The sequence below is a fragment of the Syngnathus leptorhynchus genome, chromosome 22, assembly GCF_054491065.1.
Source record: "Syngnathus leptorhynchus isolate UIUO chromosome 22, UIUO_Slep, whole genome shotgun sequence".
NCBI classification, from domain to species: Eukaryota; Metazoa; Chordata; class Actinopteri; order Syngnathiformes; family Syngnathidae; genus Syngnathus; species Syngnathus leptorhynchus.
The window spans coordinates 1894577-1921806 of record NC_141216.1 but is presented as its reverse complement, the minus strand read 5'-3'; the positions used below and the strand labels follow the sequence as shown (position 1 = coordinate 1921806).

Here is a 27230-nt window from a genome sequence, read left to right as displayed (position 1 = left end):
TAGTTTGAGAAATAAAACCTCAGTGGTCAAAAACATGACAAAATTGGAGTTCAGATGTAAAAGGGTGAATTGTGAACATCAATGTCTACAAGCTGTCACTTACCTTTGCGTTTTGCACTTTTCTTCTCCAGCTTTGACCGATATCATGTCATAAATGTTCCTTTGTTCCCATCAGCAGCCCAATCAGAAACCAATCTGTTAAAATAAAAAATGCTAAACTCGCATTCTGTTTTGCTAGCGCACGTCGTATATTAATTAGGTAACTTTTTCCATTTGCTGTTTTTGCCACACTCTTTTGACACTGAAATGAAAATGGATTGACATCAGATAGCAGCACAGCAATTGTTTTACTAAATTACTCATAGAATAAGAATGGCTTTATTATCATTGTACAACTGAAATGAAGAACATCTGAACATACATACAATCTTTACTTGACATACCTGTGAGAAACCTGATGAGGGAGGTTTGGTTCGCATCCTTTTACCAGGGCTAGGCCGCCTCTTGGTAGATCACCTGGGAAAAACTAAGAAAAATCTGAACTTTCTGGAGTGTGCAAACAACACTATATTAAGTGTGTACATTTCTACTGTAGGCTTCACACACACCAAAAAATGGCAGTGATGGATTTTCTGCACAATGAGAAGATTCATCAGTGTCAGGCAGTCACAATGGAAATTGTGGATAAAAAAAAACAAGAAAACTTGAGCCCCCTTTCATCGCCACAGCTTGTTTCTTGAACTGAGCTGTGTTAAATGTTTGGACATGTTCAGTATTTGTCAAGGGTGTAGTTTGTTGTCTGGCTTGCTCTTTCCTCTATCACATTATAACAATGAATAGATCTGCTCTACTTTTAGAGTCCTTTTCAAATGAATTATTTGAATCAATTAAGATCAACGTCAAGCCCGGCATTGGATTATACAAGGCGTAACGGAGCGTTGCTGCCCTCTGTCGTTCAAACTGAACAACTGACGGACACCTTCCATTTTTCTTTGCATTGAATTGCATCAATATAGGTGACTTTTTTTTTTTTTTTTACACTTCCACACTGTAAAGTTTGTGTCCAAATGCTAATGCAACATTAATTGTGTTTTATATTACATTTTGAAAGTAAAAAAAAAAAAAAAAAAGTGGTTCTATGTGAAATAAAGGTTTTTAAAAAAGCAGTCAACGTTTGAATTCAATACAAAATAGTTGTGGTTTATTCTTTCGGGAACAAAAAAATGGCAACAACTAAGTGTCACTTCTCATAAAGCAACAATATCTACAGGAAAGAAACAACTATGGTTCCTTAATTCAATGACTTTTCCTCTCACTGGCAAAGAGCAATGTCTGTTTTGTTTTTCTTCTCCATTCACATTCGGGTCTCATTTGAACATTAAAACGTGTTCATTTCATTTTAAATGGCCCTCAGTCAATAAGCCTGCAAAGAAATAATATCTTGACTGTTGGTATAAAATCTTAAATAATAAAAAAAATGTGTTTTGGGAGGTTATGCATCAATGTTTTGAATGTTGAGACCTTGGATTTCAGTTGCTTTCGAGGCCCACGGTTACGCAACGATGACATTGAGCTGTGTGATGCTACTCAATATTGTTTACCTGCTTTTGATTGATAATAATAAAAATAATAATAATAATAGAGGTTGCTAATAAAGCATGTTTAAAGGGTATACTTGTCCTGCTTGTTAGTCCATTTGTGCTTTGCCTACAGTAGTTCAACTTAACTGCTGGTAATGCTTGATTGTTAAGGGGGGCAGCCTGTGGATTTCTTTGAGTGCAGTTTTCCCAAAATTTCTTTGAGACAAAACCTTTTTTTTTTTTCTTTTCCCTCCATTTGACTAGCCCTTAGGGTGGTCTTTTGTTGGGGTCTTCGTGTGTAATTCCTCCTAAAGTGTCCTCTTTCGCCTCCTTGCCACACGCAGAAGCTGAAATAATATCACGTTAAAGACCTCGAGTGCGCTTGGCGTCCGAGTTTGTTGAAGGATTCCGGTCTTCACAAATGGGGGGGGGGGGGGGGGGTTTAAACAAAAAAAAAAAAAGCGCAACGTCGCACCACACTAGCCACAGAGGAAAGTGCAGGTTTGTTTTTCTGTAAACGACAAATATCCACTTGCATCTCCTCCCCCTCCTACTTGCTCTTCCCTCCATCCTTAGAAGGGACTAAAATACAGCAGGTTCTGGATCGAGGGGGAGCAGAAGGGGGAGCTCGGGGGGGCTGTAGGTAGTGTAGTAACACCAAAAAGGGAGAGAAATGGTTCAGTTTTTTGTGGGCTTTAAGGGGCCGTTTGTGTGACGCGGTGAAAGCGGCGAGGGCCCATTAGGACTGTTTGAGGCGCTTGCGTGGCGGTCCGAGGAAAGGGCACTGGGCCGAGGCCAGCGAGCGGTACGCTTCGGCCACCAGGTGAGGATGGGACTCCACCATGGACTTCCAGCCTGCGGTCTCCATCACCTCAGCGGCGTGGCTGAGGGTGGGGCGAGGAAGGGAGGGACACACACACACGGAGGGGTGGGAATAAAGCACACCGTTCAATTGGTTTCATCCAGAATGGGAGACATCTTGGGAGGAGAATTCGCAGGTGCGCAACCATTACAGTGTCGTCGCTATCACACGCAAGGCGCTCCGGTCCGTCCGATACGCCAGGGTTGCCTTTGAGCGACATTGGAAAACGCGGGCGAGACACCGAAAAGAGTAAAAAGCACGTGAACTCACTAGTTGATGAAATCGACCGCCTGCGTTTTGAGCTGGTCGGCGCTGTGCAAGTCGGCCAGGATGAGGATCTCGGCGGCGTTCTCCACCGACAGACTGGTGCACAGAGCGTCCTCGCACATGACCTTCAATCTTTCCAAAGCGTACTGAGGAGGAAAGCGGGACGTGCTGAATGATCGGCTTCATCGGGATTCAGGTTCACGTGGGTTTTTTAAACTTCCAGGGCGGCCTTACTTTGTCAGCCGCAGCGAGCAGGTCGTCGGCCATCTTGTCGAGGTTAGGGGCTTTGTCAGTATAAATGAAGCACATCATCTCTTTAAAGACCTCGGGCTCCACGTCGTTGATTTCCACGCGGTTCTGACGAGAGGAGACAAAAGGTGATTGGATAATTGCGTTCCTGCTATTTCACGTCAGGTGAAGTACTGTTTTGTTTGGGGCATTTTGTCTTTCGCTGCGGAATCAATCTCCACCCACGGAGTGCAGCGGCGCAATTTCATCTCAGGCTTTGCCCAAAAGCGCAGCGATCCCGCGCTGAAAATAACTGCAGTGGTAGCGGAAGGCCTGATGACTCACCTTTTTGCTCTCTTCCATCTCGTGTTCAAACATAGCGCTGAACACAGGAGAGCGTGCTGCAACAACCAAGGGAGGAAACTGTGTGATTTGACGTCGAGGACGACTTTGACGTATACGCGTGGGGCTGGCGTTCGATACCTGCCAGGATGGCTTTGTGGGCCTGGAACTCCTGGCCGGCCACGCACAGAGAACAGTCAGTGAAGCGGGAGTTCTCCCACAAGCCGCCCAGCTCGTCGGCTAGTCGGCAGTCGGGGACCTTCACCATGTTCATGGTGTTCTGGCCCGAGATGTTGACCGAGTCCTGCACCACGCTAACCTGCCATACGGAATGAGCTCGAATCAATCGTGCCAAGAAAACGGCTCAATTCTGAGCCGAGAATTTAAGGTAATGTCAGCGTACCTCACAAAAAAGTGTGAGCTTGTCATCGGGCAGAAGACCGTTGGCTTCATCGAGGAGGAAGTCTCTTCGGATGAACTTTTTAAATCCCCAATCCTTCCCTTGCACAAAGCGATACGCTCGCTGGCTTTCTGCGTCGTCGGGGAGGACGAAAACACAACGTCATCAGATGGTCGACAGAAAAAAGAAATCAAGGACTCACCCATGGCTTTGGTCTCCTCGCCTTTGGCGTTGAGAATGGAGAACTTGAACTTGGCTCGGACCTCGGCCTTTGGACAGCTGACCAGCAGCAGGTAGAGGGACAAGTAGTCTTTACTTTCTTCGTCCAGGCCTTTGGGGTTGACACGCAAACACCTGAAGGAGGTCGGAAAGGTGGTTCAAGGGAAAGAAAAAAAAAATGGCAGGGATTCAGTTTGTGTGCTCACCACTTCAGCTTGTCATTGGCCCCTGAGGAGAAGGTGGAGCTCTTGATGACCTCACCCATCTCCTCACGACAGAAGCTGAAGTTGTTGATGGTCCACATGTACGAGAACTTCACTACTTTGATCTGCAGGGGGAGAAAAAAAAAGCACACGTGGAAGGGAATTGTGCAGGTCTATAATTTTTTTTTTTTTTTAAAGTTGACTGAAGGTCCTCAATGTCACATTACCTGCGTGTAGCACCAGCTCTCGGCCACAGGCCCGCTGGACATTTCTGCCGGGGGAGGGGGACTCGGGACTCTTGACATTGCCAGCGTGACAGAAGGTGTTGGTCTCAACTGGAGAAGGAAGTACCGTTTCCACTCGTCAGCGCTTGGTCCAATAGTCCATCTGCAGCGCAACCCGCGAGACAGACCCCCTACAGATCAGAATCAATCGAAACTGTGACAGCCCATCAGTACCTTTTATTTTGAGGCCGTCACATTAGGGAAAGGAGAAGTCTGAAAAAAGGTCACACCTTGACAGTAGCCCTCCTATTGCTTTAGCATTAGTTAGTTGGCCAGAGTTTTCAGTTCAAAAGGTTCACAACGTTTTCTTTATTTATTTGAGGAAAAGGAACGACTGAAATTATCTTCCAGTGATTTGTCTGATATAATGTTCAACAATACACACATACATAACTTAAAGAGGCCCCATTGAACATACTACTGTCATACATGACTACATTTGACCATTATGGACACTTAAACGTCACTACGAAACATGTTCTTTTGAGTAAACTTAAAAAGGTTTATCAAAATTTATATTAAAAACACCTCGACTTATCTGACAAGGGAACAGGTGTGAGTGTGTGGAGGGTGGTAGTTAGCAGGTAGTCAATCTTCTAACAACAATAACTAATTATGACTCCGTTTTGAAAATATTTGTCGCATTTCAGCCGCTACGACTACGGGTGAGAGTGGTGGGAAAAGAGCACTAAATGATAGGGTCATCTTGAAGCATAAGTGGCGGTGGAGTGCTAGCACGCGAGCTAACTCCAATCAAGCGAGCTAGCTGCTAAGTTAGGCACCTAGACAGGCGAAAACGCCTCACAAATTACACAAGATACAACTTGAAAAAACGGCGCGACGGGCTCCGGCGTCTTGTTTTAATGCCCCGCGTCCTGTACGTGTCGCATTTGGTCTTATTTATCGACGTTCTCACCTCTTGTTTTAAGCTCGCTAGCTTTCCGGGCTCTTGTGTTGTTGTTAGCGAAAGTGGTAGACCTGAGCCGTGTGACGTCATCAGGAGCGCCGCGCTCGTTTGGCCAGTGTTCTTATTTGACAAATCAAACTTAGTTATTATGGTTATTTGGTTGTCACAAGTTCAATAATAATTAAGTCATGTTATCACAAGTTGTTATACTTGACGATAATGTAACATTTCTTTCACGATACAGATATTGAGAGAAATAACTGGCTCTCTCTAGTGGTACGCGGTAGAATAAATCACAACTATGAGAGAACCAATTTAATGAAATTATGAACACGGGATCGCGTTTCCAAAAAAATGCGGATTGAAGTCTGGAATGGAATGCAAGTGAAAATATTTTATTAGTGGTTTAAATACTGTATCAGCAAACTATTGGGTTTTACAAATAGAAACTTCAATACTTCTTCATTTTTGGAACGACGACATTCCCGCTGGTTGCTACGGGGATGAGGAGCTTGCGCTGTTCCATCCGAAGGTATTTTTCAATCAGCACTTCCACCGGCACCTTGTCATTGACGTGACGTTGCCTGCAGCGTGAGCACAATAACAAATTCACACGTGTTGCATGTCACCAACACGTTAAAGCACCTCTCAAATGAAACACTCTACCTTCTCAACAGCAGAACGGCATCTTCCACCTCAATAATCTTTCTCCCGGCGTGAGCGGCATATGTCTCCAGGTCCTCCACCATCCGATCAAGAAATTTGTCCACTCTAGTTTGAAAACGGTAAAATACCATAATCATAGTATTTTGTTTTCCCAAGTTAAAGAGTGTGAAACATTGAGTCCGATTTGTGTTGAGGTCTTTTTTTTTTTTTTCTGCCGGACAATAGGCAATGATGGCGGTGTAATCAACGCAGTGCACCACATTTAATTCCAAATACTTGCAGGTACTTACGCGTCCCTTAAGACAGGGTAAACATCGTTGGAGACCCTGGTTTTGGCAAAATGCCGGAAGGTGCTCATAAGGTAGCTTTTAGGAAGACCAAGGTTCTTCTGCTGCGTCGCTCCTCTTTTCCGCTTTCTCACCTGCTTTGGTTTGGCTGATGTTGCATCTTCAGTTGAAGCACTGGTGAGGGATTATCATTTTGAGGAAAATTTTTTTTTTTTTTTTAAGGGAAGTGATGCAAAAGCATGGACTTGCCTGGCTTGTGGCTTTACAACAGTGGGAGCGGTTGGAAAGGGAAAAGTCTCCTTCTCCCAAATGAACGACGGAGTCTCCATTTCTGTTGACGTTTCAAAAAAATTCCCAGCTATCATATTAATAAGTCGTGTACATTGTTTTTCTTAAACACTTGACACGGAATCAGAGAGAGAGACCTTCGGATTCCGGCTCGTCTTTGTCGTCGGAGTCGTCCTCCTCCGACTCTTCCTCGTATACGGTCGGATCGGCAACCTCAGCAGGCGGCGCCTCATCGGGCTGTTTGCTGTTTTCTTCGCCGTCGCTCACCTCGGGAAGATGGAGAGAGGCACCAACCTCTTCCTGAGCAGGGCTTGATAAAACCAGCTCCGAGTCTCCACTGTTTTCAAGGGCGTGGGAAGCGCTCGCTCGGCGGGTTACGTTATTGACTTCTGAATGGCCTGGACAAGATTAGATCCAACATATTGCATGTACAAATTGCTGCATTCGTTTTCAGTATGAAGGTGTTGCTAATATTTTGCTTTGAATTTCTAGACTTCATCGTTAAGTGTTTTGGTCATTACCATCTTTGAGGCGTTCTTCAAAGGCGGTTACACCGAGGCTGGGACGCGGTTGCTTCCTCCTCAGTTCATTTGCCACGCTCGCTTCGAGGTCGGACGTTGGATTGGACAGATCCAACCCAGACAGTGCAATGCTTAAAATGTAAACGGTTGGCTTTGTTTATGATTTGAAATTACAAATGGCTGCCTAAACAGCAAGAACCGTGCATGTTGTTGACCTTGGATTGTTGCTGGTAATGCCGGCGTCTGCTGAAGGTAGTTGCGACTCCTCACGAACCACAGGTGACTTGATGGACTCTAAAGAATGCCGCATAAGTCAAACACCGTCATTTCACTCGTTTGGAGGTTTCAAATGACAACAACATTCATCTTACCATCATGGCCTTCGCTTAGGCGCTCTTCAAAATCGGTTACACCGAGGCTGGGATGCGCTCTCTGCCTCGTCAGCCTATTTTCCACGCTCGCTTCAGGGTCGGACGTTAGATCGGGCAGATCCAACCCAGACAGCTGAATGCTTAAAATGTAAACGATTCGCTTTGTTTATTATTCTAAATTACAAATACAAATGGCTGCCTAAACAGCAAAGAAACGTGCATGTTGTTGACCTTGGATTGTTGCTGGCCACTGCTGAAGGCAGCTGCGACTCCTCACGAACCACAGGAGACTTGATGGACTCTAAAGAAGATCGCATAAGTCAAACATTGTCATTTCACTCATTTGGAGGTTGGTTTCAAATGACAACACCATTCATATTACCATCATGGCCTTCTCTTAGGCGCTCTTCAAAATCGGTCACACCGAGGCTGGGATGTGGTCTCTTCCTCGTCAGTCTATTTTCCACGCTCGCTTCGAAGTCGGACGTTAGATCGGGCAGATCCAACCCAGACAGCTGAATGCTTAAAATGTAAACGGTTCGCTTTGTTTATTATTCTAAATTACAAATACAAATGGCTGCCTAAACAGCAAGAAACGTGCATGTTGTCGACCTTGGATTGTTGCTGGCCACTGCTGAAGGCAGCTGCGACTCCTCACGAACCACAGGTGACTTGATGGACTCTAAAGAATACCGCACAAGTCAAACATCATCATCTCACTCATTTGGAGGTTTCAAATGGCAACGCCATTCATTTTACCATCATGGCCTTCTCTGAGCCGCGCTTCAAAATCGGTTACGCTGAGGCTGGGACGTGGTCTCTTCCTCCTCAGTCTATTTGCAACGCTCGCTTCGAGATCGTACGTTAGATTGGGCGGATCCAAGCCAGACAGTTCAATGCTTAAAATGTAAACGGTTTCTTGGTTTATTATTTTACATTCCAAACAAAAATGTTCACCTTATCGTTAACCTTGAATGGTTGCTAACAATGCTGGCATCTGCTGAAGGCAGCAGCGGCTCCGCTGGCGCAGGTTCCTCACGAACCACAGGTGATCTGATGGGCTCTAAAGAACGCCACAATGGATGCTGTTAAAAAAACCTGAAGCAACACGCGAGTATTTATAGGAACGTGAGTGCACCTGTCTGCAAGATGTTCATGAGAAGGTGCCTCGGCGTGTCTGACTCATCAAATGACATAGAAGTTGATGGCAGCGTGTTTGCCTTTTTCAGCATGGCAGAGGCAGTTTTCTTTGGAGGTGTCACAGATTGGCTGGTTATGCTCTAGAAAGAGAGGTTGATGAAACGAGCTGGCAAGCCCTGCAAAAGTTAGGACTAGCTGTGAGGTGCTTTTCTCACCTCACGCATCTTCTGCCTCATACTTCGCCTTATGATGTCCTGCGGAGTTTGAGCACGACCATCTTTAGTTTTTGATCTGGTACTACGTGTTGATGCGCTCCTCTGCTGTTTGGAGACACTAAAAGTAAACACAGAAGACTATTGTATTTATTTATCGCAAAAGCTTACGGAAAACAAGATGACTCGTTAACAAAAAGACAGATGATATTTATATGATTACACTTGAAAATTGAGGAGTAATGGAGTCGGTGTACTTATACCTGCGGGTGACCGGAGTCCTGAGTGGCTCGGTCTTGAGAATATGTTTGACAAGAACACGAGCAGACAAATCTTCCGTCGAATCCATCTCGACAGACGCGCCGCTTGGTTACGCGAGCTCAGACACGTTTGCTCGGAGTATGTACACGACTAAAGGGTCGCAGTTAAGCTAGGGTACGCAGTTGTTTATGTTCGTCAGCAGCCGGAGGATCCCGCGTCATTTTTGAATAAATCTCGCGATCTTTACCCTCTTCTTTTCTTCACGCGTAACCATAGGCCGGTTATGTATTAGGTAAAGGAAACACTGCCTACCTGTGGCCAAAATAGAAATTGGAGCTACAGAAAGTGTACGTGCATTACGGAGTTATTAAATTTATCCAAATGTATAAGATATATATGGTTATTTGTACTTAAATTAATTTTAATATACAATTGTATATACTACATTTCCAAAATATCAACAATCTACATTCAGCATCTTCTCTTTAATCTTTCAATCACCAAACAAAACAAGAAGTGCAATTTCAATCATTTTTAATCATTTACAACACAGTAATTTTTGAAATAAACTCATCAATTATTCAGTCAAACAGTTGCATACCTGTTTTAGTTATACAGTCAGTGATAAATAAATGATTTCCCTCCTCACTTTCACACTAAATGCATGTCAGTGTTGTGCAAATGCTCCACGAGGGGGGTGACAGTTTCAAGCTTAGAAATCAGGCCTGTCCTTCTTCATCTTGGAGTAGTCCATGTTTATTGTAAAAAGCTGGAACGAGACACACACACACAACAAATAGGTGATATGAACTTTGAGGCATGATAAGCGAGAAGATACGGCTGTGCAGTAAAAGATTTATATAAAGCTCCATGAGAAGAAGGAAGAAAATAACTGGAAACAACTAAAAACAAAAATAATAATACAAAATAATAATAATTAATAATAATAAATAAAACACAATAAATGTTATTCAACCACAAATACATGAATTGTTCATACCTTGTATTGCTGATTGGGCTCCATTTTGTTCCAAGGCTCAGGGTTGTTGCTGCGGTCCCAACTAACAAATGGAGAATAGATCGTTTTTTTACCACATTTTTGTAACCAAGCAAATGGGACTTACGAGACATCGGGATTCTTCAGTGCAAGTCTGCCAAGGTACAGCATGCTCATGGTTGTCCCACCACCGATGAAGATGAACAGTGGGATGAGCTGAAAAGGGAAAAGGTCAGAAGTTCAATGGTAAGTTTGGCACCACACGTTTTAAGCAAAAAAAAAAAATTCTAGAAACATTGATTCTCTTCAAAACCTTTGACTTCAAAGAACAGTAAAAATCTATCTCACACTTAGTTCACAATAATCGCTCGCTGTTTAATAGAATCAATTCATTTTTGCACACCTTCCATTAATATGATTTGTCCTTGTACAAGTACAGCACCTTGGGTCATGTTTATCTTGGGAAAGTACAGTACATTACAATACATACGTGCAGCTGTCACCAACGCAAATGGCCGTGGAGATATCATGTATGCCTTTCTTATTTTTTATCAATTTATATTTTGGGCCTGGAAATAGCGTCGATGTTACTATAAAGATTTTGCTCATTGAAATATATACAATTGTCGTGATATTTCTATTTCCACTTGTCAGGGCCTATATAAATTGAATGTTTACATATGATTATTCACCAGCTATTATTGTTTTAATTCATATAATAATCTAAAATCCGATTGTGGATTGATTGTTTTTCACAAAATATTACTAAAGAGTGGCTTTATACAAGCAAGGACGGAGCTGCACTGCGGACTCGTCCTTTAGCCGCACCAATGATAAATTTCAATGTCACAGGTCTTTTTTTTTAATATATCGAGTAGAATTTGAAAGAATGAGATACACACTCACAGCTGGATGGTTCTTGAGCTGCTTAGCGACGGTCCCGAGTATCGACATGGTGACACTGATCGGCTCCGAGGATTAAAACAATGCAGCGCTGGTCCTGTGTAATGACGGACGGCAGGTTATACTGCGGGAGGCTACGTTTCCCGTTTCCCACATGCCAGAAGGAACCATGAAGTAGACGTGACGCCCCTTTGGAGCTCAACCAATCAGGGAACCATGAAGTAGACGTGACGCCCCTTTGGAGCTCAACCAATCAGAACGCGCCGAGGGGAACAGTGGCGACGTGACGAATATGAACTCGATTTAAACTTCGTGTCAAATTGGGCAACTATAAAGAAAAATACAAAAAATTGCGGGTTTGACTTCATAGCGTGTATATTATCAGCATACATGGATGACAAAGATGTGCAATATGACTTTACCCTCTGTTGGAATTCGGATACAAATGGATTCTTTTTCTACTTTTCACATTTTTGTCACAATTTTGGGCAGAGAAAATGGGAAAAAGTGAAGACGGTAGGCGGGCACCGCAAAATCCAGATAACAGTTCCACTTCCTGTTTACTGTTCCTACAAAATCAAAGCACTTACTAAGCATTCAGTCATCCACATGTTGCTCATAGCCACAAGGGAACATATTTGACTCTTTCCTGATAGTGAATTAACAACTGTAAGAAGCCTCAAGTCTGCCCATTTTAAGGCATTTCGGCACGACACTAGCATACTAATGCCATGCATCAACAGTCCATGAAAATATTATCGGACAATAATCCGGTCAGTGGTGCTATAAAGGCTGGCGTAATGCATGTGGACAATACACAGTACCTGAGATGACACAACTTTCCCCCCCAAAGCATCCACACACAACATTTAAGTGAGCCTGAGACATTGCCGCTCATACAAAATTGAAGTCATACTAGAAAACATCAAACTATTCCAGCCACATGCACATCCACAAACCCAGACTAATATATGGAAGCAAGGGCATCTTCTTTGTGTAAAACCCTTTCCTGGAAGTGCATTAAAAGAAAAAACGATGCAATATTTCACATAACACCTGTGTTGACTATGAAGACAAAACTAAAAGTAAAAGGCTTTTTTTAGTTTTGTATTTTTTAGCTTATTTTGCAGATTACTTAACATAAGAAAAATGTGTCAAAACTACTTTACAAAAGTACAAAACCAAACATAAAAAAATAATTTGCAAAAGAAGCAGTTCCGATTGTGCAAATGTGTCTACCAGGAAATACAACTATACCGACTTGAAGAGAACAAAATGACAATTCTACACCACTAAAACTGGTTAGGTAGTCAACTATCTCTCTAAACACACACAGAGACCAACTGTTTTTTTCAACCCGTCAACATGTGAACTCATTTCCTCCCTCCCTCCCTCACTTACTCACTCACTCCCAATATCAGAAACTGTTTAAAGCAGGAATGTTTCCACTGAAGTAACCCAGCAATCATCAAAGTGTGAATGAAAAGAATCCAAGTGATTTGTCATGCTTTTTACGCCAGCGGTGCTCTGTCAAACAAACAGGATGGTGAGAGCCAGATAAATAACCTTTTGTGGACTGAAAAAAAAGAAAAAGGCAAAAGTGAGCGTGTTTCAGTCAAGCAGCAACATGTTAACAAGACCATCCCACTTCTCGCACATGTTTGGCCAAAATTAAATCTTTGGACCGCACACACTTGGGGGGAAAAAAAAAAGACATAACAAGTAGCTCCTCTTTGGATTGACTATTTTCAAAAGTATGATTTTTTTTTTTTCTCCAATAAACATTTCACACCTTATCTGACAAAATAAGCTTTCTGAAAATAAAGCAACACCATCCACTATTGGAAAAAAATGTGAGCTTTGATTAGATGGCGTCGGCGCGCGTGCAGCCTTCGCCTGAGGGAGCGGCGGGGGGGTCCAGGCAGTTGCGAGCCGCTGCCTGGCCGCTGACGGATAGGCTGCAGAAGAGCTTGTCCATGGAAGGCAGCAACGGGTTGAGGAGGCTGACGGGGCAGAAGGCGGAGCCCCCATAGGGGGTAAAGTTTACCTTGTTGGGATCTGGGCAGGAGGAGACGGGCACTGCTTTTTGCTGGTTTGAAGTGCTGAGAAGAAGAAGGAAAACATGAAGTGGACTCAGGTTGGAAGATTTCTTTGGCCTGCAAAAGACGCACCTTGTCTCCTCCCAAACACGGACTTTTTCGCAGCCCTCCGGAGGTTCCCTCTGGAAGCAGCAGCTCTTATTGAGTCCAGGCGAGGAGGAGATCAGCAGAGGCAGCGAGGGGTCCGCCTCACCCAGGGAGGACATTGGAGACAGGAGATCCAACCCTGTCGTAAAGACGACAGCTAATAACCCACGAGGTCACGGAAGGAGCACGCAAGTTTGGAACTCAAGCCACCTTTATGCACGTCCAGATGGCCGTCTTCGGATATGGGCGGGGACGTGGAGGTGGGAGAGCAGTCCGGTGAGGACAAAGCAGAAGACGGCGAAGGTGGTGTGACAGAAGCCGGGTCGCTTTGAGACCCAATGCTGCAGCTCTGAGGCGGGACAGGAGCACGGTGGCCGTCCGGAACCTCCAGAAGCTAGAAAGACAGCAAACGCAATCAATACCCAATGAGCATAATGAGCAAACGCCGGCCGGCTGCGTTTTTAGCGTCACCTGATGTTGCCGGTGGCCCGGCTGACAGACGAACATGCCTTCCAGCTCCTGGTTGAGGCCCTCGACGCTGCAGCGCAGCCGAGGCACCAGCGTGGAGAGGGGAGCCAGCGGGATGGGAATGGGCTGAGTCTGAAGACACAAACCAGTCCCATTTAGATGCAATCTTTTGATGAAGAAGAAAAAACATGACAGCTGTGCTGAAATGCAGAAGCAGTGTGATGTTGTGTCCTTCCTGTTGCTTCAGTGTTTCATTTCCTGTGATGCGCCATCCTGTGCTTTCCCATTTTAGCTATTAAGATACTCGAGTACATTTGAAAAATAAAATGTACAGTGCAAGCCTTGGCTGGCTGTCGGTTGAGGGAAGAAGCACCTGAGTGGTTCCTAGGTTACAGCCCCCGAGAGATGAGCCACGCTGGCGCTCTCGCTCGTGCCCCCCAGAGACGACAGGTTTGCTGCGCTGCTGCAGCTGTTGTTTGAGTTTGGTGATCTGCAATGGGGGGGGGGGCGTTATCTTCAGTCAGTCGACTATTTTGTTTCGCTGACATGGTTTTATTCAGTTGCTTTATGGAAATGTGAATGTGTTGAAGCCGAACGCTCACTTCCTGGAGATGCTCGGCGTTGCCCCAGGACGCCGAGCGTTTGTGGCCGATGACGCCGCCGTCGTCGATGTTGTCCTCCTTCCTGGTCTGCGTTTTGTCGGTCCAGTTAGGAGTCTGGAAGCAAAGGTGTTAAATTCAATCACAAGTCGACAAGATGCCATTTTTTAGCTGACATCAGTGGCTTCAATTTATTTATTCATTTCAAGGCATTCAATATTCTGATCGAGTGTGAATTACCTAAACTTGTCCGACAGTAACGCGAAACACAACTTCAAAAGTTCTTTTCATTTTCATTATCATACCCTACACGACCTATTAATTCCAACAATACTTCCAAAAAGCGTGATCTCGCCGCTGCCGCTCGATTACAAGTTTGTCAAGATGTCTTCAAAGGGTGAGTCATTTCACTTCATTTTCATGATTAAGCGCATACCTGTCATTGTTTCTAAGCAGTTAGGAATGTCGACGAGTGCGATGATTTGGGCCTGGACCGAATGCAGTCACTGGCCATTATTATCCTCGCTTTGCGATTAGAACACGACTGGAGTCATATAGGCGCAAAAAGGAAGCCAACGTGCAAAGAGGATGGCTGCAGCTGACATTTCTTCAAGGCTGTGGTTGACACCGCTATGTGGGCCGCGAGCAAATTCAAACGAGTCACATCATTGACGCCGGATACATTTCTATCATTTCAAATCGAAAAGTCCACTCCTATTGACGTTTAGTAATAAAAGTCGCACCTGAGTGGACTTGTCCGTTCGACACAAGCTTACGTCCGGTTCTTTGGGCCAGTGACCCTGCAGGTACGGGCCGATGATGGCGTCCAGAGACATGGTCCGCCTCATGCTGGGACTCAGCTGCTGCGCTTTGGCTTTTCCGGCTGTCATCAGGATACAAGTGGCGTCAATGAACATGGCGCTTGAACGACAAGTCCAATATTTATAAAATAAGAATTGAATATGCTTGAGAAAGATGAATTCGAAGATATTTTAGTGATGTGAATGCATGTCCGTGCTCCAAAAAGTGCTACATGGTGATGTTGCAGCACATACTTTGATGTTCTGCACAAATAGACTATTTGTATGGGAATGCATTGTACTGAATGTGCATACTTGAATCAATGCTTTTGACATTACCCGTCTTTAACAGAAGTATCTGTACTGTAAATGTACAGTGTAAATCAATATTATGTGCTATGTACTTGAATATCTTATTTTTTCCAAAGTATCTTTGCAACTTTTGCATGTCTTGCTGCCTCCACAATGGCGAGTGACAGGTGGAGAAGCTCCTACCTGACTTTCCATCCCTGCCTTTGGCTCGGTGCTTGCTGGCCAGCTGATAAGGGACGGTTGCCTTGAGGGGCTGGGGGCCCAGAGCAGCTCCACTCCGGCCTGACATGTCTGCAGCAGCCGTTGGTGGACCAGCGACGGATGTGGAGGAAGGTGATGGAGTGAGTGGGGGGTTGCTCTCGGGGAAGCACTGCCGCTGCAATCCCTCGATTGTTCGCTTTTCATAAACGAGGCAAATTCACGCCAGAGTCACTGAGTAGACATTTCCACGAGTGGGTAAAGAGTTACCTCCGACGCCGATTGGGTTATTTGTGGCTCGTCATGAGCTTTGGAGCACTTTTCTTGTCGTGTTCTGGCGAGTTAGCAGCTTAGCAAGCAAAGTTTCTTTGTGAGGATGTGGAGATGTTTTGAGCTCGCTGGCGAACAAGGAAGCAGACACCTTCCACGAGGGAGGAAAAAAAAAACGTCAACACTGCGCCGACTGCAGTGTTTTCTTATTCAATTCCAAAGAAGTTGCAATTGTTTATGTGCGGGCCGGAGATGGTTGTGGTGGCCTAGAAAGTTGCAAACCTGCTCCGAGGGGAACAATCCGCTCGCTCGCTCAGCCTGCAGACTCCAAACACCTCCGCCACGCTGGTGTGGGTTTAATTATGGGCGAGGCGGGACTCGAGGGGGATTCTTACTTCTGATTGGCTAAAAGAACTTTGAGATGGCTTCCTATTGGATAATTTGCCACAAATCGCTCCAGCACGTATGATGAAGTTAGTTGTTGACGCCCCCTTTGTTTCATATCACTTGTTGATACAGTTGAACGTAATATAAACGCAACATGATCGTTAATAAACACGTTAAAGGATCACTTTCAACACTTTAAATACGTGTCTTTCATGGGTGAACTTTGGCACACAATGTGGAAAGTTGCAGTGTACTTGTGTTTTTATGGAGACATGATTCAATAGAGAATACACGAAACCTCCTCTAGTCTAGATACAAACATATATGAACGTGCATACTTAGTTTTTATCAACAGGGATAAAAATAAAAATCCTATATATTTCCCCAAATCTGCCATTTTCCAAGAATTTGAAATTCCACGATTTGTACAGCCCTCTGACGGCAACCATTACTGCGACGTGGCCTAGCTGTGATGATTATAGTTTCACACCGTGCAGAAATTTGGAGGAGTTCATAAGAACCAAAATGGCCCCTGATAGTAACAAGCATCCCCGCCCCTGATTTGAAGGCCTGCAAGATGCATGCGTGAACAACATCTGGGTGGACTGGTTTGGGGTTGGTGTGTGTTTGCGTGAGCCTGTGTGTACGCTGCAGTTTTGCAGATAAATGTCCCGACTCTGTGCAAAAAGGGTGTGCCAATGGTGGGGACTGTAAAAGGAGGCACAGATAACATGCCATGCCCTTCTTTAGGCAACTCCAAGTAGCCTTGCCCTTAAACTGAACTGCAAATGTCCACCTATGCAAATGGGACTGGACTCAATAACAAAGAAAAAGGCGGGTTTATTGCATTTAAATAACACAATGTACCACATATTCTACCCGATGAGGGGTTACACTAATCCAGTTCAGACAGTCGCTTGTTTCTCTCCCGCTCGTGCCGGGTATAGGGAAAAAAAAAAAAAATACAATGGAAACATTCATTCTGCATAGTCGTGATGCACTTTGCATTGTAATGCTCCTGCAAACTTTGTTAGCCTGATGCTAATAAATCTAGCTAATAATCTAAAGCTAACTCAAGAAGTATCTGTTTTTTTCCTCGTTGGAGTTAGTCCCTGTAAAGTTAAATGTCTTTTGAAATTCACACAACAAAGGGCAATGCCATGAAACTATCCGAAGGGAGGATGACTTTTTGGGGCTATTAATTTTAATAGCTCGATACAGAGAAACGTCGACAATAACAGTGACTGGTTGACACTTGTCAGTCAACCCGTATATGACAAGATGAGAGAAGGGCGTCAGGCAGTACAGCAGCTACTGTTTTTTTCTTGGAATGTCCTGCTATTCTTTCACAAATGTCAAAATAACGCTAGAGGGAAAGAAAGTGGTGACAGTCCAAGAGGCGTTAGTTTGACGCTTTGCTTTCAGCATCTGGAAAATGGACGGTGGTGTTGACTTTGGCGACCCCTAGCTGGGAGAGAGAGCAGGACTGTTCTCTGTGCTGATGTTAACCAGGCACTCACTGGACTTGAGGCTTGATAGAGACTTGCAGCTTGGAAGGGAGCCCAAGGAGCCACAAAGTCCCATTAGGGAAGGGGTGTAGTCCTTTTCTGGATGCAAGGGAAACATTTTTAGCTCTTTATTGTTCTTTTTTAAAGAAGAACAGTGGGAATGCTCACCTGTGCACCAGGCGCCTCCGTTTTGCTTCTCTTCCGATCTTAGAGGATCTGAATCCACTGACAGCAGCTCCGTGCTAGGGAAACTCCTCCTGAAGATCAAGCAAACGTGGCTTTAGCCAGAGCACAAAAAGCTAGCTCGCACGAGGAAAATATTTCACATTTTTATGATCGATCAAACCTGCGGAGAAGTTTGACGTGGTCCTGGCTGTTGTACGGCTCCAGCAGAGGCCATTGGTTCACTAGTGGGATGGTCAGGTTCTTAGCCAAGTGGCTGGTGTCACATGGAATCAAACTTGTTCTGTCAAAAGTGGGAAAAATGACTTACTGAGAGGAATTCAAGTTTTATGATGGTGACGCTTTTAAGGTGTCACTCACAGTTGCTCCTGAAGCTCCAGGACGACAGTCTCCAGCTCTTTCTTCTCCTGGTGACTCTGGCCGTGTAGCTCATCCAGGCGGGCCTTCAGCTTCTTGTTCTCCACCTCTGTGTTCTTCAACTGGGACTCCCGCAGCCGCACCAGCTCCTCCAAGTAACCCTGTCAAATCCACCCGAATGATGAGCATTTTGACTTTGTGCTTGAACCCCAAAATGATGGCGGACCTTCTGCGCGTGAACAATCTTGAACCTCTGCTCCATCTTGCGACACTTTGTGCTCCAGCTCTCCTCGTCTGTGACCAGAGGCACGTAAGGATGCTCGGGGATGCTGTCGTCACTCGTGCTGCTCTCAACGCTCTGGCGGTCGTCGTCGTCGCTCTCGTAGTCGTAGCTGGAAAAGAAACATTAGGCCCGCTGCCATCCGAGCAACAAATGTGACCAAAGTGGATCGGAGACTCCCCACGCTTCGCTTTCCAAAATGTTCAAATGTTTCTTGTACCTTTGTGTGAATTTCAAATATGGCGTGTAGTCAATAACTGCGGACGATTTGCCATCCAAGGCTTCCCCTTTAAGACAGAAACTGTGAAAGGGGACAAGACACCAATAAGATAAGGTCACAATAGGTTTGATAGTCATAATACCTGGAATGAGGATCACCTGAAGTCGATGGCTCCGAGGCCTATGAGCATTCCGGTTAGCACGGAGGCTTCCTCTCTGAGCATGATGGCTCCCTCTGCATAGAAACGTCTGCAGACGGGCAAAAATACAGCGGCTGACATATTTGATTAAAAAAAAATAAAAAATAACTCGCACCTTGTCGTCCTCGTGTCCCTCAGGGCAGTAGCAATATATTCTGACAGCCTCTTCTCCATCAGGGCCACTCTTATCCAGGCTCGTCCCTGAAGGGATCAAGCAAAGACTTGAATCCAGAATATCTTAACGTCTGAAGAAAATTGTTATTGTCAAACTTACTTTTGCTCTCGAGGGGCTGATGTTCTCCATGTTCTCGATGCTGCTAATGCAGCTGTTAGGCAGCTTGGCACAAGCCAGTCGAACAAAATCCCAGAAACTCCTCTGGGCATCGAACCAGCTACCAGAGCCTGAAATAAATGTTCTTCTGTCTCAATTCATTCCTATCGTGCTTTGCAGCTCTTATGAGGTTAACCAGATAGAAATCAATGCGGCTTACCTTTAAAACGGTGGCTGAGAATGTGCTCGAGGATGGCTGCAAAGTTGATGAACTCCTCCGATGAGTCATCAATGGGCTCGGCTGTGTATTTCTCCAAGAGGGTCTTGACTGAAAACCTGGGGAGCCACACAGAAGAATGAAATAAATCCTCCATACATACATCGTAGAGCACGTTTATTTTTATTAAGGTTGTTAATACTATTGATCTAATGAAGTCATAGCTTTCACATCCATTTACTGAAATCTAATGTTGCCCCGCCCAAGCTGAACTGATGTCACGGCTTTAGGGAAAATATTTCTGCCAAGCATTCAGAAGAAGCACAGTCATATTTTACTGGACGGATCAATTAGATGACTCGTCTTTGAATACGGTGCCCACGTGATCATTTACAGGCACGGCGAACTGCTACGTCCAGTTTGAGCGCCACTCATTTGCATGTTTGCCTTCATCCCATCAAGTCGCCATTGTTCCAAATGCATCAATGTCTCATTCAGTAGACAATTTGTATACAGCAGGGAATCACTCGGTGGCTCTTCTAATAAAAGTAAGAATGGATGGATAATTCCACTTTTTCAACTAGAACCTCACTTATGGGAAAGCCAAATGGACTAAAAGGTGTGCATAAGGCTGGTTCCCCAGGGTACCACCCAGTCCTTGCCCCAGGAAGGTTGTCGTCATGGCAACCACACCATCATCAGGCTGAGTGTAAATGGAAGATGACGCTGCTAAACTCACTCCGAGCCGCTTTTTCTTCTCTATTGCATTCATGTATTTGTTATTTTTCATACATTTTCATGTCAAGACAGAGCTGTCACTGGACGAGGGACTTCTAATAGGATGATGTCATCTGAGGTCAATAACGTGAAGTGTGACGTAGCTAAACGCACAATTGGAGTTATAGTATGCGATTGGAACATTTGTAGGAAAGTAACACTGACCTGCACACGGTGATGAGGTTCTTCCTCTCCACCGCCACATTCCGAGTGGATGATTTCTTCGACACTTCACCCATGGTCAAACAGCAGGGCTCCATCCGCCCGGCAGCCCTCCTATCAAAGGACCCCTCCCTTGTCGACGCCGGTCCGCTTCATTCACGCCCGGATGAGAACCAGCCACGACGCGAGAGGATGGAGGAAACGCTCGGAGCAGCGGAAACATGCAAAAGGAACGGAGGTCGGGTGTTGTGACGGTTTTTATTTTTAATCTCGCCAAATAGACTGGTAGTGGACATCTGCGCGCTCCATCCTCTCACGGTGTCTCCGCCCCTTTTGTTGACGTCATCGTGACGCTTGCGGATACGCTCACCAAAAAAAAACAACCCAAAAAATACAACAAAAAATGTTTCAAGACATTAAATGTATCGTATTTCTTTTCATTATTATATTAGATATATTTTTTACTTTTTTTCAATTGATTATCTGAAGTATATTGTCTCAAGGCAACAGCAATGTTTATAACTCAAATCATTGTATCTCAAATTATTTTTCCCCAATTACATGAATGAAAACGCCATTATACATGCACATAATGTTCTGACTATTGTATAAAAATAGAACACACACATCCATGCGAATGCTGGTGCATGTTCAGGTACTGTTTGCCATGTGAGCAAGATTCTAAGTGACCTGTGTGAAATTCACGACGGTGTTGCGAGGTGATTAAGTAGAAAGGTGGCTGGCTGACTGGCTGGCTGGCTGGCTGGCTGGCTCAGAGGAAGGTGAGGGTTCTTGCGACGGAGTCAAAGGCCTCTGCGAGGCCCCAGAGGACTGATGAATAAACAACGAAGGCCGCACTGCAGCGCCTGAACCGTCTAGACGTGTCTGACCACAGCCAACTGTTAGCAAGCAATGATTACGTTTACACAAGTCACCTTGTTAAGCCAAGCAGACATGTTCATTGGAACTTTAAAGTGCAGCTCAATATTCGGCTCATAATGGGGCCAAATGGAATTTTGAATGATGAATACATCAAAATTGTATTTTTCCACAACCAAAGTTGTCTTTTCATATTAACAAGTTGCTTTAAATGAAGCCAAAGTTCACCAAACAATATGAATAGCTATTTACAAGACAGTCTCCAGCTCTTTCACAGACAAGAAAGTGTCTGGATCCGCTTCTCCGGAGATCTCCGCCAGGGAACTTTTAGGCTCATCTTGTTTCTTGCTATCTCTCGCATGTCTTGCAAAGACTCCCCCGGTGGTCCCGGCCCCCGCGGGCCTCTTTGCCGCTATCCCGGAGTTCTCGTATTCACTGGCCGTGTATCTGGGTAGTCTGCTTTGCGGGTGGAGGGCGGCCTGGCGGGGGAGCCTGAGCCCCGCCCCCCCACCGTAGCCGACCACCCCCCCGGCGAGGGGAAAGGCTCGGTGATTGACGGCCGACACGCAGACGCTGTGGGTGGTGGTGGCGTGCGACATCATGCCGCCGTAGTAACAGCTGCCTCCGCCGTTACTGCTGGTTATCCTGGCTTTTTGTTTCAGGTCCAGTGCCAGGCTTCGTCTCAGCCACGCCTTCTTCACCTCTGCCTGCACCTGCAAAAAACAAATACAGTGACACGAGACAACGACACCACCTCTATTCGTCTATATCGCCATAAAATCACCTCTCCATTGCAGAAGCAGTAGATGAAGGCCACAAAAAAGCCCTAAAACACATCAACAGCACAATCAAAATCACTTCCATTATTACGATGAGACGTGGATTCCGTCCGACCTGCGATGAGTTGAAGAACATCTCGTAGTGCATCTGCACCTGCCACAGCAGCCCGGAAACTTCCGTATAAGGAAGAGCCATAAAGACCATGTAGTGAACTCCAAACAAAGGCATGAGCACCAATGTGGACTTGAGAAGTTTCCTACAGGGTAGGGGGCGGTTAAATCTCAAGACAAGACAACTTTGGGAGATCATTATTTTACCGGTATTGTTGCCGAGGATCCAGTTTTCCAGTTTTGGTCTCCCATAATTTGGAGGCCAACACGCGTATGATGTTGACAAAGAGCAGGAAATTCACCTGGAGATGCAATTTCATGCCATGTCAAAATCATGTAAACAAAGGCCGCTATTGGATTGTACAGATGTACTTCATGAAGTAGCCACTGAGTATTTTTCTTACAACAATGGCCGCCAGAATGGGAACTTGATAAATCCACTTTAGGTTCCCAGCGCTGATATCCCAACATCTACAAAAAGCAACACGTTATCTCCAATTGTATTCCAATTCCCGCCATTCTGATGGTGACTCACTGTGTGTCTGCCAGTGACGCCCGCACGCTGACCCAAATGGACACAAACAAAGCCGGAACGCCTAAAATTAGAATGATGGGTCATTCAATTGCAAAAGCCCCGCCCCCTCCCGTCCAACTGGCGAGTGAGCTTCCTTACCCCAGCCGATGATGGTGAGGGCCCACAGGTAGTTTTTGTCAGAGAGGAAGGCCATGAAGATGAGGCTGTGGAGGTAAAGACCCTCCACTAAGATCCAGTAATGATTGGTCGCCAGGAAGTAGAGGAAAAAGGTGACGGCAACTTTGCAGCCGGCCTTAACACGCATACAACCCACAAAGAGCGACCAAGGATGTGATTTTTTTTTTTTTCCCCACCGATACCAGTTTGAGCTCACCGATACCAACCATGTGCTGCTTCTGACCCACGAGCTCGACTTCTTCTTCAGCGATTTCACCAGAGACCGAGTAGAGCACGGCATCCTTCACAAAGATGCTGATCGCTCGGCAGATGAAGGACGTGAAGAGGTGCACGTGGATGTAGTTGCGGGTGCAGTGCAAGCGTCTTGAAGAGATGAACAAAATAGTCTTCAAAAAGTCAAAGTATGAGAGCAGGTCACTACGTACGTCAGCTGTATCTTACTTGAAGTAGCAGAGGATGAAAACGGCTACCAGGAGAGATGCCAGAGAGACGGAGTAGCCGACAGTATACATAAGGTGCAGTCTCTCAAAAACCTTCTGCATGCACAAACCACAACCAGAAAAGGAAATACCATGAAACCCAGGGGCCCTAAAATCGAGCCCTGTGGAACACCACGCAACAATAGGCCAATGATGTGTGTCAATGATCTAAACCACTCTAAACGACTTAACTAGTAGACATGTGTCATGCACTAGTCGCTCTCTAATATGAAATCCACAGCACCTCTTCTTGAGTCCTGTAATTGGCTGACAAGTACGTGGTGCATTCGCTGTAGTTTGCCCACGTCCGGTTGATGATCGACACTTGCTCCCAGTTACCGGACTCGTCGCAGTGGCGGTAGGCCCGACCTGAAAATAGTCGCAGACATCAAAACTCAAGTTAAAGTACTGTGCGCTCCGCTACTTGTACCTCTGTGGTTGAAGTCGTAGATGTATTCGGGACAACCCACTGACACCATCTGCCCGGCGCTGCTCCTCGGCCAACAGATGATGCCGTCCCACTCGGGGATGCAGTCGCCTTCTGCACCCAAACATTTTTTCCATATGTGATTTGTTGGAAGCCCGATCTTTCAGCTCATCTGCATTTGCATCAGAGTATGAATGAGAAACGCTTGGCCTTCATCTGCGCTTCCATTGGCCGGCAGGATATGACCCCTGTTAACTCCTATCCTATCATCGCTCCCATAAATCCCCACTGCAATAATAGCGCTTGCCGATGATGCGTTCAATCTGCTTACTAAACACAATTGACGCATTTCAGTGGCTTGAATTAAGAAATGGAAATCATAATCAAAGCAATTATAGCACAGAGTAAAGCAAACCTTGCATGAGGGCAATTTGTGACTTGATACTGTTTTCACACTTGGCGTGGGCACCAATAAGCACGAAGATCTGCTCGTCACGCGTGATGACATCATCAGAGTCCACCTATTCAAGAGGGAAAATAGACAATGTCAGATTGCGAAGAAGTGAGATTTGACTAAAAGCGCTTTCTGGTATGTGCGATATGTGCGGGGATATCTGGGGTGGCAATGTTGTGAAATGCTTTTCCATTTACATCATGACATGTTGCCATTTGGAAGGGGAATTTGGGGAATTCGGGTGGCGGCCAAGGGGGGCTCTGGAGTGCAGGCTGGGGGGGGGGGGGGGGGGTGTCAATAGCCACTATTTTGACTTGATTTTTGAGTATTGTGCATTTTCATTTGAAAGGGGGAAAGAGAATATTTGAGAGTTGCGGAACCATTTGTGTTGAAATCTCCAATGCATCATTACATCACCATCTATGCTCATTTTTGTTAACTATTAGTGAGGTTTTGCATTGTGTGTTAGCATTAAGCTAGCAGACTGTCCTAAAACAAAATGAATGCAATTTGGTGAAATACTCAAGGTGAAGTTGTGAGTTTGACAGTCAACTTCAAGTGGGGGCGACAGGAAGCAGTTTAGGTATGTCGTTACATCCCCCCCGCCAAAGACAAACAGTGGCAAAAAAATTGCGGTTCATTCATTTTTGACCAACTAGGGTAATCTGTCAACTCTTGCGTAGGATTTTGATGAGCTGCCTCAAGGTGTTGTCAAATAGTTGAGAGAAGACGCGGTATGTGATGATGCGCCGCCAACCCCTTTGCTTCCCGCCGCCTGGACCGGATGGGCCGGAGACCAGACTGGCGCGCCACACAAATGCCGCCTTTGTGCGGGTCTAAAGACAGAGCTGCAAAAAAAAATCAACAAAAGCCAAAAACAAGACAACGGCGCTGGTTTATGACTTTTTATAGTCCTGTCTTATTTGTTGAGGTTTTGTGGCCTGACGGGATGCGATGTTAGCATTGCTACCCTGAAGAGGTCGCCGTTAAATCTGTATTTTTTCTCCAAATATCTCAAGAGTGGATTAGACAAAGGATCCAACATGGTTAGACGTCACTGCAGTGCAAAAAGAAAAAAAATCAGAGAAGCCCAACAGACACATTTCATTAAATGGCCCATTAAAATAAACTGCCAGTAGGTGAATTTGGCTTTGAATCGGAATGCTGACCGGGTATCATTTGTTTTGACAACGAGAACGCTCAGCCCAAGTCAATACAATATATTGAGAAATGGAATAGTGGTAGTGAGTCTCATGTGGTGATTCCTGGAAGAGGCGTTCTTGCCTGTTGCGTGTGCAAAGTGTGCTTTGACTTCCAACATGGAAGTGTAGATCAGGGGTGTGCAAACTTTTTCCTCACATGATTCTCAGGCAATTGCATCACTCAGATTCCTTGCAGGCCATGGGAAGGTCCTGCCCGTTATCTTGACCTCTGCCTTTGACCTCATCTGTAAATCCCTCTCTGTCTTCCCCTTTAGTGACCTTGGAAATTGTCATTTTTGAATCTTGAAATATTCACATTGACAAGGATATTTGAAGATTTTCTAGTCAGAGATGCAAATAAAAATGTTGTAATTGGTTTTTACGCAATACTATGTTGCTATGGTTATCATTACAAAAAACACAGGTCACTATTTACATGACATTAAGACCTGTTTATGCATGGAGATATGAGAAGAAACATATTTTCTTTCATTGCGTTTTCATATTGCTGCTGAAAACCTTTCCTGGAAAAGACAAAAAAGCTCACACTGCTCTGTGACATTTTCCATATTTGGCCTAACACTGGGAGTGGTATTTCTTACAGTATTATGTCACGATGTGACAATGTTTGATTCATACAATCAAATTCCTTTTTTTTTATGTGAAGCAAATATTTTTCAACCATATCTTGAAAATGGAATTAAAAAAAAAAAAAACTACATAGCTGCTGGTTTTATTTTCTGAAATAATTTATTCCCCACAAATTGGTACTATTTAGCTGAATTTGAAAGCCCCCCAAAATTGAGTTTGTGCATAAAAAAGTGAAATTGTTTGACTCATTTGATGATGTGTAAAGTAAAAACATCAAAAGAGACACTCACCAGTCCTGCCGCAAATATTACACTGTGTAGAAGAACCAAAAGAGCAAGTCCAAGTCCAGGCAATATTCCGTACGTCATCGTGACAACTTCAGCTTGGCGTTGAATAATTTTCCGCAAGAAACCTTATGTCCACACATTCCCTGGAACTGTCATGGCAAAATTCTTCTCTGGGTCCCACATAGGCTCCTTTCCTTTTGAATGTGTTTCTGCATCAGTCAAATAGGGGAGAAAAAAAAACACAATTCAGGATCTCTTTTGTGTACCATGATTGTTCAGATTATGATGTTGCCGTGCATGGCTCACTGGACAGAATGAGGGAGAGGTAGAGGGGGGAAAGTGCAGAAGAGCGTGCTACCTTGTGGGGAGGAGAGAGACAGAGAGAAGCAATGATGAGGATGCCTCCTCCTCCTCCTGCAGTTTGGAAGGAACTTGATTGTCTTGAGTCATTTTTTGTAAAATGACACAAAAGACATATCTGGTGGTCATCATTGCCATTCGAAGTAAAACACTCACTCAAGAGTCAAGACAATATCAAGTGAATTAATTCTCTCCTTAGCTATCTATATACAACTATAATATAATATAATATAATATAATATAATATAATATAATATTGCGTCTGTTTTTATTATAATGGTTTAAGCATGGACTTCAGACTGTAACCACAAGAGGGCGACAGTACAATTGCAAACATCAATTTGCCGTTAATTCACATGTTCCGGATTCTAGTGCAGTGATTTACGTGGACGTGTATTTTAGCCCCGCAGCATGGCCAATATATTATTTTGTATCATGTTAATTTTATTATATTGTATTACGTTAATTATATACCATTTTATTATATTAGTTATATTATATGAATTATTTTATCTTATATTATAGATTTCCAAATATCGGAGGTCATTGAAGGCACCATTTGGAGCGAAAGGCGGTTGATTGGTCGAGAACCAGGAAGTTCGCGGCAACGGCGTGCC

At 44.7% G+C, this 27230-nt stretch overlaps 6 protein-coding genes across 10 annotated transcripts; all 6 read right to left on the bottom strand.

Moving 5' to 3' along the window:
* Positions 1-1121: 1121 nt before the first annotated feature.
* Positions 1122-5397, bottom strand: spop (speckle type BTB/POZ protein). 2 transcript variants are annotated; one of them, XM_085904053.1, is made up of 10 exons: positions 5302-5397; positions 4329-4516; positions 4105-4226; positions 3882-4033; positions 3683-3810; positions 3421-3598; positions 3283-3338; positions 2944-3066; positions 2713-2855; positions 1122-2464 (listed from the first exon to the last, which is right to left on the bottom strand). In XM_085904053.1, exons 2-10 carry the CDS (start codon positions 4404-4406, stop codon positions 2320-2322), a joined length of 1125 nt encoding a protein of 374 aa, XP_085760179.1. In that variant the 5' UTR covers positions 4407-4516; positions 5302-5397; the 3' UTR covers positions 1122-2319. The 2 variants fall into 2 exon arrangements, with proteins under 2 accessions (XP_085760179.1, XP_085760180.1); XM_085904054.1 differs by having other exon boundaries at positions 4329-4488.
* Positions 5398-5676: 279 nt separating this feature from the next.
* On the bottom strand, positions 5677-9280 carry cenpt (centromere protein T). Its single transcript, XM_085903906.1, has 16 exons — positions 9041-9280; positions 8781-8898; positions 8564-8705; positions 8395-8488; positions 8185-8324; positions 8038-8107; positions 7808-7947; positions 7657-7726; positions 7426-7565; positions 7270-7348; positions 7055-7185; positions 6671-6931; positions 6495-6576; positions 6249-6419; positions 5959-6063; positions 5677-5876 (listed from the first exon to the last, which is right to left on the bottom strand). The coding sequence occupies exons 1-16, from the start codon at positions 9124-9126 to the stop codon at positions 5744-5746; spliced, it is 1962 nt and encodes a 653-aa protein (XP_085760032.1). The 5' UTR covers positions 9127-9280; the 3' UTR covers positions 5677-5743.
* Positions 9281-9555: 275 nt separating this feature from the next.
* Positions 9556-11127, bottom strand: coxfa4b (cytochrome c oxidase associated subunit FA4 b). The gene is made up of 4 exons (XM_085904246.1): positions 10942-11127; positions 10163-10251; positions 10039-10099; positions 9556-9807 (listed from the first exon to the last, which is right to left on the bottom strand). The coding sequence occupies exons 1-4, from the start codon at positions 10987-10989 to the stop codon at positions 9751-9753; spliced, it is 255 nt and encodes an 84-aa protein (XP_085760372.1). The 5' UTR covers positions 10990-11127; the 3' UTR covers positions 9556-9750.
* Positions 11128-11290: 163 nt separating this feature from the next.
* LOC147039210 (protein FAM117A-like) lies at positions 11291-16145 on the bottom strand. 3 transcript variants are annotated; one of them, XM_085904242.1, is made up of 9 exons: positions 16054-16145; positions 15487-15922; positions 14935-15074; positions 14195-14308; positions 13966-14082; positions 13596-13724; positions 13335-13518; positions 13110-13263; positions 11294-13040 (listed from the first exon to the last, which is right to left on the bottom strand). In XM_085904242.1, exons 2-9 carry the CDS (start codon positions 15590-15592, stop codon positions 12803-12805), a joined length of 1182 nt encoding a protein of 393 aa, XP_085760368.1. In that variant the 5' UTR covers positions 15593-15922; positions 16054-16145; the 3' UTR covers positions 11294-12802. The 3 variants fall into 3 exon arrangements, with proteins under 3 accessions (XP_085760371.1, XP_085760368.1, XP_085760370.1); XM_085904244.1 differs by having other exon boundaries at positions 15487-15700; positions 15772-16139; XM_085904245.1 differs by having other exon boundaries at positions 11291-13040; positions 14968-15074; positions 15487-16139.
* A 956-nt stretch (positions 16146-17101) lies between these two features.
* On the bottom strand, positions 17102-20523 carry rundc3ab (RUN domain containing 3Ab). 2 transcript variants are annotated; one of them, XM_085904023.1, is made up of 11 exons: positions 20336-20523; positions 19397-19512; positions 19180-19328; positions 19021-19106; positions 18865-18954; positions 18707-18787; positions 18433-18598; positions 18210-18367; positions 18013-18132; positions 17835-17923; positions 17102-17765 (listed from the first exon to the last, which is right to left on the bottom strand). In XM_085904023.1, the coding sequence occupies exons 1-11, from the start codon at positions 20428-20430 to the stop codon at positions 17623-17625; spliced, it is 1293 nt and encodes a 430-aa protein (XP_085760149.1). In that variant the 5' UTR covers positions 20431-20523; the 3' UTR covers positions 17102-17622. The 2 variants fall into 2 exon arrangements, with proteins under 2 accessions (XP_085760149.1, XP_085760150.1); XM_085904024.1 differs by having other exon boundaries at positions 19180-19307.
* A 936-nt stretch (positions 20524-21459) lies between these two features.
* On the bottom strand, positions 21460-26334 carry pth3r (parathyroid hormone 3 receptor). Its single transcript, XM_085903258.1, has 13 exons — positions 26257-26334; positions 24135-24240; positions 23723-23833; positions 23537-23661; positions 23255-23349; positions 23020-23176; positions 22775-22928; positions 22637-22697; positions 22506-22572; positions 22309-22403; positions 22106-22247; positions 21996-22037; positions 21460-21924 (listed from the first exon to the last, which is right to left on the bottom strand). Exons 1-13 carry the CDS (start codon positions 26332-26334, stop codon positions 21460-21462), a joined length of 1698 nt encoding a protein of 565 aa, XP_085759384.1.
* Between the last annotated feature and the right edge of the window lie 896 nt (positions 26335-27230).

Excerpts from the sequence above, each read along its gene's own strand:
- spop (XM_085904053.1), bottom strand. The coding sequence starts at position 4,406 with ATGTCAAGAGTCCCGAGTCCCCCTCCCCCGGCAGAAATGTCCAGCGGG. Across the intron at positions 4,227-4,328 it reads AGAGCTGGTGCTACACGCAG|ATCAAAGTAGTGAAGTTCTC; the intron begins GTAATGTGACAT and ends CTCCCCCTGCAG. Across the intron at positions 2,465-2,712 it reads GCGGTCGATTTCATCAACTA|CCACGCCGCTGAGGTGATGG; the intron begins GTGAGTTCACGT and ends CCCCACCCTCAG.
- cenpt (XM_085903906.1), bottom strand. The coding sequence starts at position 9,126 with ATGGATTCGACGGAAGATTTGTCTGCTCGTGTTCTTGTCAAACATATT. Across the intron at positions 6,932-7,054 it reads TGAAGAACGCCTCAAAGATG|GCCATTCAGAAGTCAATAAC; the intron begins GTAATGACCAAA and ends AATCTTGTCCAG. Across the intron at positions 6,420-6,494 it reads GTTGTAAAGCCACAAGCCAG|TGCTTCAACTGAAGATGCAA; the intron begins GCAAGTCCATGC and ends ATCCCTCACCAG.
- coxfa4b (XM_085904246.1), bottom strand. The coding sequence starts at position 10,989 with ATGTCGATACTCGGGACCGTCGCTAAGCAGCTCAAGAACCATCCAGCT. Across the intron at positions 10,100-10,162 it reads CTGAAGAATCCCGATGTCTC|TTGGGACCGCAGCAACAACC; the intron begins GTAAGTCCCATT and ends TCCATTTGTTAG. Across the intron at positions 9,808-10,038 it reads AGCCCAATCAGCAATACAAG|CTTTTTACAATAAACATGGA; the intron begins GTATGAACAATT and ends GTCTCGTTCCAG.
- LOC147039210 (XM_085904242.1), bottom strand. The coding sequence starts at position 15,592 with ATGTCAGGCCGGAGTGGAGCTGCTCTGGGCCCCCAGCCCCTCAAGGCA. Across the intron at positions 13,264-13,334 it reads CCATCTGGACGTGCATAAAG|GGTTGGATCTCCTGTCTCCA; the intron begins GTGGCTTGAGTT and ends TCTTTACGACAG. Across the intron at positions 13,041-13,109 it reads CGTGTTTGGGAGGAGACAAG|CACTTCAAACCAGCAAAAAG; the intron begins GTGCGTCTTTTG and ends TCTTCTTCTCAG.
- rundc3ab (XM_085904023.1), bottom strand. The coding sequence starts at position 20,430 with ATGGAGCCCTGCTGTTTGACCATGGGTGAAGTGTCGAAGAAATCATCC. Across the intron at positions 19,329-19,396 it reads TCTCAGCCACCGTTTTAAAG|ACAGAAGAACATTTATTTCA; the intron begins GTAAGCCGCATT and ends GAATGAATTGAG. Across the intron at positions 19,107-19,179 it reads TCAGCCCCTCGAGAGCAAAA|GGACGAGCCTGGATAAGAGT; the intron begins GTAAGTTTGACA and ends TGATCCCTTCAG.
- pth3r (XM_085903258.1), bottom strand. The coding sequence starts at position 26,334 with ATGACGTACGGAATATTGCCTGGACTTGGACTTGCTCTTTTGGTTCTT. Across the intron at positions 23,662-23,722 it reads CTACGACTTCAACCACAGAG|GTCGGGCCTACCGCCACTGC; the intron begins GTACAAGTAGCG and ends GACTATTTTCAG. Across the intron at positions 22,404-22,505 it reads CCATTCTGGCGGCCATTGTT|GTGAATTTCCTGCTCTTTGT; the intron begins GTAAGAAAAATA and ends TTGCATCTCCAG.